Raw genomic sequence first — 12,759 nt, forward strand, 5'->3', positions numbered from 1 at the left:
AGTGAATTTTTTTATTTTAATTGAAACTAAATCGACCCCTGGAGCAAGTTTGTTCCAACTTGGTTAAAACGTAAAAAAAAGTTGAAGCTTTTTGATATTGAAAGGAATTAAAAGGTAATTAAATAGGTGCCTATAACATGAAGGTTTTTTTAAATGAAAGTTTTCAACGTAGGTACGCACTCTTTGCTCAATAACTGATAATAAATGTAATAAACCCCCGTTGATGAATATGATAGAAAAGTATTTACAAAATTTGAAAAAAAAACTTCAGAGCAAAAAAAATGTTTTACTCATTTAATCATCAGGTACTCAATATTCTCAGAAATTTCCTTACAAAATTCAAAACTTAATGGTTATACTTTTTGAAATGACGAATTAATAAATAATGAGGACTACAAAAATATTTCAAAACATCTCAACTTTTTTCAAATTTAAAAAATTGAAAAAAATAAACAGATATAGCTAATTAATAATAATATGTAATAATCTACGATAGCTTCTAACTACTCGAAATAATTTTTCCAGTGTGTGTTAAAAAAAAGAAGCCTAATACAACATTGAATAGTCAGAGGGGGAAGGGGGGTATTTGAGAATCGAATATCCTACGTCTCAGATAGTCTCAGAATTCTTTTTTTTTTTTTTAATCAAAATTTCAATTTAAATCTATTTAAAAATGAACAAAATTAGCAAATTAATGAATAAAAATTTTTAAAATTATTTATTGAACTATTTGTTAGAATCCTCATGTCGAGTACTGTGGTGTCAATTCAAAAATATTACCATTCTTGTTAGTTAATTTTTTTGCCTAAAATTTTTTACAAAAATTAAAACTGAAATTAATAAAAATTTCCTCCGTCTTCTCAAAGGTAGGTAAACATTTTTTCTTCAAGAACTAAATTTATTATCGGTCTCGAAAAAAATTTAAATCTATCAAGATGATGATATTGATTCAAAATTTCATCGAACGCTTACTGGAAACTCCTTCAGTTCATGAAATAGACTACTTATCTGGCCACTATGTTGAATGTTTCTTGTTCCTCTCTGCTGACAGAACCTGTGATGGGACATTCTATACAATTTTTCACATTCCCTTTCAGTTTTCAAATTTTCAAATTCATTATTCGCGTGACTGGATAATTAACGACTCGCAGAAGTATTTTTATTTTCATGTTTCAGTTTCAGAAATGAAAAATTTGAGTTGATTGTTAGATAAAAGAAGACGGTGAAATCAGCGAAACTGAAGAGTATTCCCAGGCGAAAATGATCAGAGCTGATCAGGTGTGTACAAATCTAATCTGAATTGGTCAGATCTAATTGGAACCGAGGATCGTATGGATCTGATTTATGATTCGGTCTGATCGAAATAAGATCTATTCAGATCTGGTCGGACTCAATCAAGTACACGTTTCCCCTCCTCTATTGATTCTGGGGAATGTTCAGATCTGGCTATACGATCCAATCACTTCCTCCAAATGAACTGAAAACAATTCAATTCAATTACAATTTTAAAATTCAAAATGAAAATGTGATTATAAAATAATTTTATAATAATATCGTATGATTTTTTCTCGTTTGGATTAGGTATTTAATTATTTTTATATGTTGTAGAGCATCTCTTTCTGCATGTAGGTACGAAAATCTTATCCAGAATTTTATTAAATAGCAATTTTTAATTTTTTTTTCGAGGAGTAGTTGTTACTTAATGGGTAGGTACTTTAAGTAGGTACCTAAGTGAAAAATACTTTTCGCAGCAAAGTTTACGAACAAATATCCTGTATCAATGACTCAATGGAATGCGAAATACTCGTAGTATTTTCAGTCATTCAACCCAACTAATACAAAAGAACGAAATGCACATTTCGTATCAGTACATATCTGCTTCTCGATTAATAAAGGGAGCCCTACACAAAAAGGTGCAATGTCACTCAAGAGAATGAACTCTGTCCTTTATCTATTCCATGCCCAAAAATGCCTGATACGTATTTTTCTCACAAATGATAGTATAAATACGAGTAAAAAGTTGGTTGAATAACATAGGTACATGTAACAGTTCTGTGTGTGTAGATAATACGTAGATATGTACCTATAGGTAGGTGTATATTTGCGTCATTGTTTTCAGCAACTCGACATTTCCTATTGTAGAGATGTAAGTTGCAAAACAGCATCCCTATCGTTTTTAGAATATTCAAGTACGTACACTTCAACTTTTTGTACGCTTAGTACGTTTTAACCGTACTCAACCAACGCTATACTAATTACCTACTGATGTGATGGTTTTTACTCAAGTGATTCGTAGCAGAGTCGCAAAATGCGATATGTGTACTTTTTTCGACATCGTTAATTACTGCGGTTTTATGCAGTAATGCTGCAAAAAGCTCTTGCTCGTTGACGTACTCGTATATTGGTTCAACGGATGTTTTGAAATTGAGACAAAAGTTAGCTAGGTGAGAAGATAATTGGCAAATTAATTATTAAAGAAGTTCGAGCAGGTGGTTCTTTTCAAATCTTCCTACTAAATCGTGGTGTATTATTTTGATTAAAAATAGCACGATTTTTTCCAATATTCTGAAAATTTTAGAAACTGGAAAAAAATATGATTAAGTAAATTATGTAATAATTCAAAATTTCATCAATAGTAACAAATCAATCTGATTTCAAAACACGATAAGTAGATTCATTAGTTTAGATCGATATAAAAATAATTCACACACTTAAAACTATAGGTACATGATCGAGTAAACTCAAGACGATACGATCATACGACAAACTGGAGACATGGCCGACTCAGGCGCAAGTTTCGTTGATACAGAGCGATGAATCAACTTCATATTACCAATAACATAAGGTTCGAAAGGCAAATTTTTCTTCATTTTCCACTCTTCTTCTCTATGCTGTAATTCGTACACATCGTTATTGAACACATACAATAGACTATTACCATGATTAGTAACGAATGGGGAATTCAACATCGACGAAGAAAAGGAAACTTCCGAAGGAACTGAAAAGTTGCGCCATGATAGCGACTGAATATCGAACAACCATAACTCGCTCTGGAGTAACACCGCGATGCTATTCTCGATGTTGCTTACGTGAATAAGATTTTCGGAACGGAAATTGGTCAAGTCTGCAAACGAAAACCACGAATCTTTCCACAGTTCTATCACATATTTTGGAAGAGACTTTTTTGATGAAGGAGGATACCGATAATACGGTTCGAAAACTCTGAACAGATTCGTACCATCACTCGTATAACGAATACAACCTCTTGAAATGCGCTTCGTTCCAACTTTGGTATCAGAAATCACTTCCCAGCGATTCATTTGTACGGAATACTTCATCATTGTATTCTCGAAAAACACCCCGTACACTTGGTTTTCGCAATTCAGTATCGTTTTCTGCTGGTAAAACTCATTTTTTCTGCAAGGGATACTTGCCAGAGAATATAATTTTTTAAACGATGAAACGTAAACTAAGAAAACATATTTTGTGCATACTTTAAAAATCATGAATAAGTTATCTTCGATTTGGGTTGCGGATAATACATGAGCGTCACTCTGCTTCATGCGTAAACTATTTTCCAGGAGACAATCATTGTATAGCTGGAGAGGCTTCAATGAAGCGATCTTGTTGAAATCGACGTCAAATATATCACACCTGAATTCCTCAACATCGGGCGAATTTTCCGAATTATAAGATGAAATAAATACCGGCTTTTCCGAATACCTCGGATCGGAATAACGGGGCATTAACGGATTCGCAGACAGTATTTCCCACAATTTATCTCTAATCGATTGTTCCGAGCAGTTGTTCAAATCTTGAGGAATTTCCGTGATATTAAAATCATCGCGATTCGCCATACAATTGCAATTAATATCGAAAGCGATTTTAGGCATCAAGGGATACCTATTTTCTACATCGTAAACGATCCATTTCGCGCATATATCCAGAATACAGCGAGGATCATCGAACAGGAGATTCGGCGATGCAAGCATATTCTCCAGCATGGCGCTGGAAATCGTACAGAACAGCGACTCGTTCACGTTGGGCCACGTAGCGATAACGTGCTCGCATAAGAAAAATCCATAATAATGATCGAACTTCTCCTTTCCGAGGGTAAAATTCAATATTTTGATAACGTTCTCCGGACTCATTGCTTTTCGATTTTGCATCATCCATTCTAAACAACGATACGTAAGTTTCTCGAATTCGAAGTGTTCGGTAACTTGTAAAATGTAAAATACATGGTTGTAGAATAACGCATCCGTATACATATCGAGAAATCTACGCAACACGTCTTCTCCTTGTTCTTTGTTCAAAGTTTTGAGAACATCTTCGATATTTGATCCGAGAAGGTTTCTTACGATCCATTCTACGCATTTATTCGTCAATTCACCCCATTGTAAAATTTCACCAACGTTCCATACGCGACGAATTATATCATTCGTCAGGTTTTCGCTTGCATCGCAATCGAACAGTAACAATAACAGCTTATAAATTTCACGATACTCGTACCTACGGGTATAATCTTCATCGTGCTCGATAAAATCCAATATACGAAGAATGTCTTCGAAACATAATTTTTCTTCATTGCATTTCATCCATAAGCAACAGGTTAGTATTAAATCTTCAATTTTCAACGCTTTTCCAGCTTTCAATAATCCAATACACGTAGTCCTATTCAATACAACATCATCGAAATAGATGAACTCGACAATCGCATCGAAAGTTGCTGCATCCATATCGATCACATGCGGTTTATCTTTGTCCACACATATTGACGATCCTGTTTCGCGCTTTTCGGCAGCAAAAATGCCAGCGAAATATTTCGAAGATCTTTTCAACATCGATCGGTGAAGTTTATACGTTTTTTCCTCAGCTTTAATCGTTACATCGTACAGAAATGCGTTTTCGACAAATTTGGACCATTTTTCATTCTTTTCAATCTGATTAACCGTGTAACAAGTTTCTTTTGTAGTTGAGATTTTTGGATTTTCGGGTTCGGGGTCTGAAAAACAAACGGTAAACAACAATCAGTTAACACAAATATTTGAAATGAATAAGGAAATAATCGTAAAAATTACGTAATGCGTATAAGGGACAGAAGTTGAAAAAAGTGAAAATTTAAATAATTTAAAAAATGATATACGTCGTAGGTATAATAGAAAGACTAAAAAGAGAAGGGAGGGGGAGGTTTAAACTGTTTAAACTCAAATTTTTCAGCAGTAAAATCGCATACAAAATGTTCTTCGGGTATTCGAAAATTGTCAGTAAATTTTTTCTCAAAAATCTCGAAATTCATCACAAGGGCTTGACACATTTTTTACATACACTTCAAAAGGAATTGAGGTTGATGGACAAGAGTTCATTTTATTCTGAGAAAGTTCAACGGAACTGAAATACGATGGATAAAATCAGACAAGTAACTCAGTATAATAACGAACTTGCAAAACTTCATAACCACTCACCATCACAACAAAAATTTTCTCCATTCAATAATTGATAGAAATATCTTCCCATCTTTTCTTCTTTGCTGCCTTCTTCCACATTATTCAAACGATCGCCAACATCACAGGCATTTATTCTAAAAAAAGATTGAAATAGTCTACGATTCGCGGCATTCACCAGCTGTATAAAATACTGGAGTCGGTTTTCAACGTCTTGATAAATCCATTTAGCACATATCTGACTGATTACGGTTTTCTCGTAAACAAAGGAATATTTGGACGTACGTTGTTGAATTTTAATAACGTTTATGAGATGTTCGGGCGGTAAAAGAAGAAATTCTTGATATGTTGGGAAATCCATCAAATAACTGGATAAATAGATATGAACGTCGCGTTCCAAATATGTATAATCTCGATTCGCGCAAATAACGTGGCATAGTTCGAACATTTGAGGATCGAAAGGCAAGTCTTTCTTCGTGTACGTCTTTATGAACTTCTTGAACGGCCTTAGATCGATTTCCATTTGCAAATAATCCATAGCCAATAACAATGAAACGTAACTATCGGCATCTATAAGTGAATCGAGATTTTCGCCGTTAGTTAGATCGATTATAGCGGAAAACGTTAGACTGTCCAGTGCCTGTATCTCTATTAGTTCACTCTCTTTCTCCATGTACTCGGTGGTGAACAATTTTTCGAAATAGTTGGACATTAATGCTAATCGTAAGCGATTCAAGGAATAAATTTCTGCGCCGACTTTCACCGAGACGTCAGGGGATTCTTTATTTTTTGGCGCACACGACATCCATTGGTCCACGAATCTGACTCTGCCCGCTGAAATCTTGTGTCTCGGGCGACCTGAAATTAACATACAAATTGTAAGTGGATCTGTTATTATTTATCTATAATTCGAGTTGACAGAATATCTTTTTAAATATGGAAAATCAGTAAACGTACCTGTATTCATGTTCTCTTTAGTTCAGGGATCAGTGATAAAACGATAAAATTCCAAGACTAGAAGGCTATACTTGGACACGATTTTCTTCACACTAATTTTATTATATCTACAACAAAATTTGTTCTTTCTACCATAAGTAAGTAAAAAGTATATGTATAATTTTTTTCACGTTATCAAACGAGTGACGGAGTGAACAAAGAAGATTTGCGAATTGCGATGGATCAGGATGAGTGTTTCATCATAATCTAGATCTACTTTATTTCTCCAGTAGTGGTGTTGGACAAAGGAGACATGTGTTTCAAGGTTATAAGCTGATATATAGCGCAATGCGCAAACGGTACAACGCATCAGTACTGCCGATGAAGAAAATCCAAAAATTGTAGGTAATATTATTTAATTTGTTTATTTTGAAGTTTTAAAGTAAACCTTTCCAGTTGCTAAATAAATGTAAAAAATAAAAAATCGCAATAAAATCCGCTATGTAAGTACGTGATCAGGAATCACTGAATCAGGATGATGAGTTGAAAAAATTTAAAATATAGGGTTATTCCATGTCAACTCAACCAAAAAAGGCAATTTTGAAAGTCATGTCTTTCGAATTTCGATTTCGCCCAAATTTTTTTTACAATAATATACTCACCCAGTAAGTAAGAACCCCGCAATTAGTTTGGTCCCAGCCCCCTCAGAGGATGGGTGGAAGCACTGGGAGCCGGGAGGGCTTCCATTTTTTTATTTTTTGAGGGGTTACTCTCTTTGGGGAGGTGCTAGGGGCCATGGACGGGCCCAATCAAAAATCTGACGTCATATTCGTGTTCAGCGTCACCAAAAACAGTGCAAACATACTACTCCATGTGTCCCACGAACAAAACACTTTTTTGAACTTTTACCCCCTTTGGGAAGGTGCGGGGGGTGATGAATGGGGTCCTATCAAAAATCTGACATCATATTCGTGTTCAGCGTCACCAAAAACATACAATTCGATATATCACATGCCCCAGATCTTCTTTCGAAAGTTTCTCTCAAAATTGTGGGTGGGGGTGCTCCCCCTCCATTAAGAGATCCCATCTCGAAACTTAAATATTTCAAAAAAGCATCAAAAGATACATCTATTGAAATTTTTTCAAAATTTTAAATGGTAGCTCCCACTTACAGCGCCATTTTGAAATTTGAACTTTCAATTCAACTATTGAAAATTTCAAAATGCTTAAAAAGTTGTAAATGCAATGCCCTTTCGAACTGTGAAATCAGTTTTAATCAGAGCATCATAGTTTTGGAGGAATGGGCTGCTTAAGTTGAGGATCTCGAGACAATGTGAAAATAATGGAAGCCCTCCCACCCTCCCCCTGATGGAGCTGGGACCGAACTAATTGCGGGCTTCTTATACTTACTGGGTGGGTATAAATTGTAAAAAAAATTGAGCGAAATCGAAAGACATGACTTTCAAAATTGCCTTTTTTTGGTTGAGTTGACATGGAATGACCCAACTACAATGAAATGTAAATTTTACCGTTGCAGGCGATTCAGGATTAAAGAAGAAAGAAAAGAACATGCGAATTAATGGCAAACATTTTTTATGATTGCTTCTTAGTTTTCAAGTGCATAAAAATTAAGATATTTTATGAAAGAAGAAACTGTCCGAAATATCAGATCAGCCAAAAGTGTCCGAAACATATTACTCTTGGACCTGTGTGATGTTTCGGGCACTAAATTTGGAGTACCTATTACCTATTCTTTAAAAATTATACCCTAACCTAACTGGGGGCCCAATAAAAAAAAATGATTTCAGTCTTGAAGTGTGTGCTTGTGTTCAAAGCTCAAAGATACATATTATTTTGAGGGCAATTCACTGATAGGACCTCAAACTTCCACATGGAGCTGAAAAATTCATTTTTCAAAAAAGTGTGTGAAACCTGAAACATCAACCCATTCCCCCAGGTACATATCTTTACTCTTTACCTCCTTATGCCAAAATGAGAATGTAATTTTGCAAGAATTGATCACAGTTCACAAACATGGTGAAATGAATAACAATTTACAAATTATAGCAAAAATCAAGGAAAATTTCGCATAAAATGCCTCACCTGGAAAAAAATTGTTGAGATTAAATTTTGTAAAAATACATTTTTAAAATACCTACGTTAGTTAAATAGAGAATCTCAACTCATAACTCATAAGCCAATCTTTCAAATTCATGAGTACTTAACTACAATACTTACTTTTTTTAAAGAAAAAAAAAAAAAAAAAAAAAAAATGCTATAGCTTTGATATAGAGAAAAGAGAATCATCATAACTCATACATATTTGAGATGGTTTCTAAAAAATGCAAGTTTGTTTAGGATGTTTTTTGAAAAATAACGTTAACTAGATGAGAAATTATAACTCAAGGTGGGTTTGTTATTTTTTCCAAATTATTGAATTACTGGATATTTTATCAATTTTACGAGATTTTTCGATAGTTTTTATGGTACCTACCTACATATTATTCTAATTGGTTCAATCGTTTTCTTTATTTTTGTTTTTGTCAACTTTTACGTGAGTGTACTGAAATTTCATCACTGTTTTGGTAGCTTTCGGTGGTTTTCAAGTCAATCTTACAATTTCCATTTTTCATTTTCATCCAATGAATGAGTACGAATGGTAATGAAACAATACACCAACGTTTTGGTAAACAATGTTAAGCTCAAGAAGGAAATCGCACGAACTAGGTAAATATTTTTAAAACTTGGTCAAGCGTTGTGACTTATTAAACTACATTAAAAAAATTATAAGAATGCCTAAGCTGAAATCTCACAAGGTGTAATTTAGATATCCGTGTGACCTTGAACCGTTTCTATTCAGAAATTAAAAACACGCTAGCGTTCAAAATTCCCGTTAGTGTTGATATTGCTAATCCTAAGCTGACTTTTTTAATTTTTATGGAGAAAACAATATAAAAGTACAATTTTATCAGTAATTCGAGTTAGATCTCTATACCTACTATAGTTTGAATATGTCTGCTCATTCAACCAAAATGGATAGGTACATATAAGAGGGTAGGTAATGAAAATGGATAAATTCATGCTGAGCTTGCTGAGCTATGTCATTTCGTAACCTGACGTGTAATCCAACAACAACACACACACGAGTATCAAAGAAATTTATTTAAAAAAAACTAACCATCCTCTATAATTATAGATCAAAAAAACCATAGATAACTTGAAAAGAAGCGCTTAATGAGTCAAATTTTACATCGGTTGTTGTGCTTTTTTTTAAATCCAAATCGTGATGTATCAATAACTACACACATATCTATACCAAACACTAATGAAGTGAAGTTGTTACATTAATTTAACCTTGATTTCATAGTTTTTTTTCTTCTTCTCGATTTCAAACGAATATTTAACTCACATGTGGATTTTTTTCCCTGTCTACCTAGACTTACCAGATACTCGTATATAGAAGGGAAGCAATTATAGGCTATGGTAGCGAATGAACGCGCGCACTCAGATATGAGATTCGCGGTAGCATAATTTTTCCGCCTCTGGTTTTGGCGGGTTATTTGAAAATAACGTAACTACGACCATCGCATGGTTTTAACTAATCGTCAGTTCACGTTTTGAGTCCTTAGGTAAACGATCTTTTCGAAACGCGCGAATCGTGTGCGTTCGTCTTCGTAGTGATCGACTGAAAGGAATCAGTGATCTTTTTTATTATTTTTTTTATTGGTTAAACCTTGAGATAGGTGCATAGTAAAATACATACAGTTGTGCGGAATTTTTTTCAATGATTTTTCTCGTGGAATTTTGTGCATGAAAATTTGGAATCGTGATTGGCACTTTTGCTGGGATCTTCGAGTGCGACGTGTTGACAGTGTTTAGAAATGATACAGAGGTAATGAACTTCAATAGATGATTATTTTATTTACAGAGAATATTCTTTCAGTTTGGAATATAATCGTAATGTGTAAAATTTCACGATCTTATTTGTGATATAGCTGAAGTTTTGGTAATTTTTGAAGAAATACTATTAAATCTTTGCCGAAGCGTAATATTACCAAAATATATGTACATTTATTTAGTTTATACACGTACGAAACTTCATTCTCTCAACTTCTCGTATGCAAATTTTCGGCGGTGTGCGGTTTTAATTAAAAGCCGAGCAAATAAAATGCATGACTGACAGCGTACAGATTGAACCTCGTGTATAAAGAACTCTTATTTAGTTGAGAAATATAAAATTTCCTTAGCTAAAATATAGGCTATACCTACCTGTCGTTTATATAAATTAGTTGCACTCGAGTGAAAACTCTTTGAACTCGACTACTTCGTTGTTTTAATTAGGCATTTTGCCGATATTGTGTAATACGTAGTTAGATAGGTATTAATGAATGATCGATTAATAATTGAAGAATATTACTCAACGATTTAAGAAACTCCAATCTGTTGAAAGATTAAAAATAATGAGGCATTTTATTTTTGGAGATTTTTTTTTTCCTCTTTTGAAACAATACAGCCAGTGACAGATTTTTAGGCGTCGATGTATATAAGATGTGTGCTGCTGTTACATGTTTGGGTGCTAAATTACGTTCAAAAGAACTTTTTGATGGGTAGTTTTCTAAGAATTTTTTTATAAGACAATTTAAAAATACTTTAGAATCGACACCGTTGACAGACGATTGACAAAGGGTAACGATAATGACTTTCTCTTCGTTTGTACATTTACTCACTATGGTACCCAGCAGAAATAGCAGATACAAGTTCTAAATTCCAAAATAATGAGAAAAGCACACGGACCGAGACCCGTCTTAGATTAAACGACCCGAGTTAACGTGTAAAATATAAAAATATTCTTGATTTTTCGTTACTTACGTTTTATTTATTTATTTTTTTGCAAAATGGATAACCTTATGTATGTATTTGGAGAAAAAAAATGAGAGAAGGGAGAGTTATGAAACAAAGTGTTGACTTTTTTGTATTTTTTTTTTTTTTTTTTGGTTGAAATTAAATTTGCTCAAGTCATTTAGGTATCTTTAATTACTTAAGCATCCAAATAATAACATAAATGAATCAAATTAATTTTAATATTGTAATATTTCTTGCCATTATTTTCTCAGGACGAACAGCTATGAATAATAAGTTGAAAATTATTATACGAGTAAAAACATGAACCATGAGTAAAAAAAAATTCTTGAGAAAAAACACACGAAAAAATTGATATTTATCAACTATTTTTCTATCAATAAAATTGAAGAAGCTCATAAATTATTTAAACTGTTTTTTTTTTCGTTTTGATGGGTGTTTTTGATTCAATTTAGCGCTGATTTCAAAAATAAAGTTACGAGGTAAATCTTTTGATCTTTTTTTTTCATTTAAACAAAATTTTTAGTTCTTGAGATATTTTTGTCTAATTTTCAAAAGTTCGACCTCTATTTTCGGTCATAAATATTTTAAAAATTAAGCTTTCTCTCTCGAAAAAAAAAGAAAGAAGAAAGCTGATTGAATTTTGTTAGTGGCAATTTTTTTTCTATTCATTTTGTTCTTAAGATGATGTTTTCTTTTAAAAATGTGAAAATAGAAAACAATTGATTTAGGTAGCGAAAAATCCACTCGCGATCAGTAAAAATAATTTCAAATTATTCCGCGTAGAAAATCCAACTTTTTGGAAAAAGTTTAAAGTTCTATAAGAAAAAAAAAATTAAGAAAAGCAGAACTACAAGCAGATTTAACTGCGGAATAGACAAATTTCAGATTTTTAAGAATGCCTTAGAAGGTTTTAGGTTTTGGACAAGCAAAACTTTGATCACTTTCAAAAGATTAGAAATAATAAAATTGGCACCTACTTAAATAACTGAATTACCTACCGAGTTTTTCGTGTTGAAATATTACAAAAAAGACGATATTACTTTTTTTGGTCATCATCAAAATTGCAGGAGTTGAAACATCATTTCATTTTCAACAGTGCAATTAGTGCAATAATGGAAATTTTTTCAATTTTATTTCAAAAGTCAAGATCCTGAAGAACTACTACGTAATGATCAAACGATTTTCAATGCAAATCTTAATGCTTCACTATCTTTTTTCTTCATTTTTTTCCATAAAACTTACAGTTTTTCTCAAAAAATAAGTTTTTGTGTTTCATCAAAAAATCAAGAGTATTAAGTACGAGTACATACATTAACAAAAAAAAGGAAAAGAAGCAAAATTGCACATAATTATGAGGCGTAAAATTTTTCATCAGTAGAGTGAATTTTTTTATATTTTGCAAGCTTGAATTGAAATTGAATATGTATTTGGATTATTTTTCAACTTTCTTTTTTTGACGAAAACTTAAAATACAAAAAAAAAGTTGGGGAAAAAATGAAATTGCAGAGCATGAAAT

At 32.9% G+C, this 12,759-nt stretch overlaps 2 protein-coding genes across 3 annotated transcripts in view; one reads left to right on the forward strand and one right to left on the reverse strand.

The window, feature by feature from the left end:
- Positions 1-2,592: 2,592 nt before the first annotated feature.
- Positions 2,593-6,734, reverse strand: LOC135831270 (uncharacterized). Its single transcript, XM_065343636.1, has 3 exons — positions 6,402-6,734; positions 5,466-6,302; positions 2,593-5,005 (listed from the first exon to the last, which is right to left on the reverse strand). Exons 1-3 carry the CDS (start codon positions 6,409-6,411, stop codon positions 2,742-2,744), a joined length of 3,111 nt encoding a protein of 1,036 aa, XP_065199708.1. The 5' UTR covers positions 6,412-6,734; the 3' UTR covers positions 2,593-2,741.
- A 3,201-nt stretch (positions 6,735-9,935) lies between these two features.
- The window catches only part of LOC135831276 (tachykinin-like peptides receptor 99D), a 254,418-nt gene continuing 251,594 nt past the window's right edge, over positions 9,936-12,759 (forward strand). Inside the window, exon 1 of one of the 2 annotated variants that reach the window (XM_065343646.1) lies at positions 9,936-10,272. The gene's annotated coding sequence lies outside the window, so the exon portion shown is untranslated. The remainder of the gene's footprint in view (positions 10,273-12,759) is intronic. The other variant, XM_065343648.1, reaches the window with a different exon arrangement.

The sequence above is a fragment of the Planococcus citri genome, chromosome 1, assembly GCF_950023065.1.
Source record: "Planococcus citri chromosome 1, ihPlaCitr1.1, whole genome shotgun sequence".
In the NCBI taxonomy this organism is placed as follows: Eukaryota; Metazoa; Arthropoda; class Insecta; order Hemiptera; family Pseudococcidae; genus Planococcus; species Planococcus citri.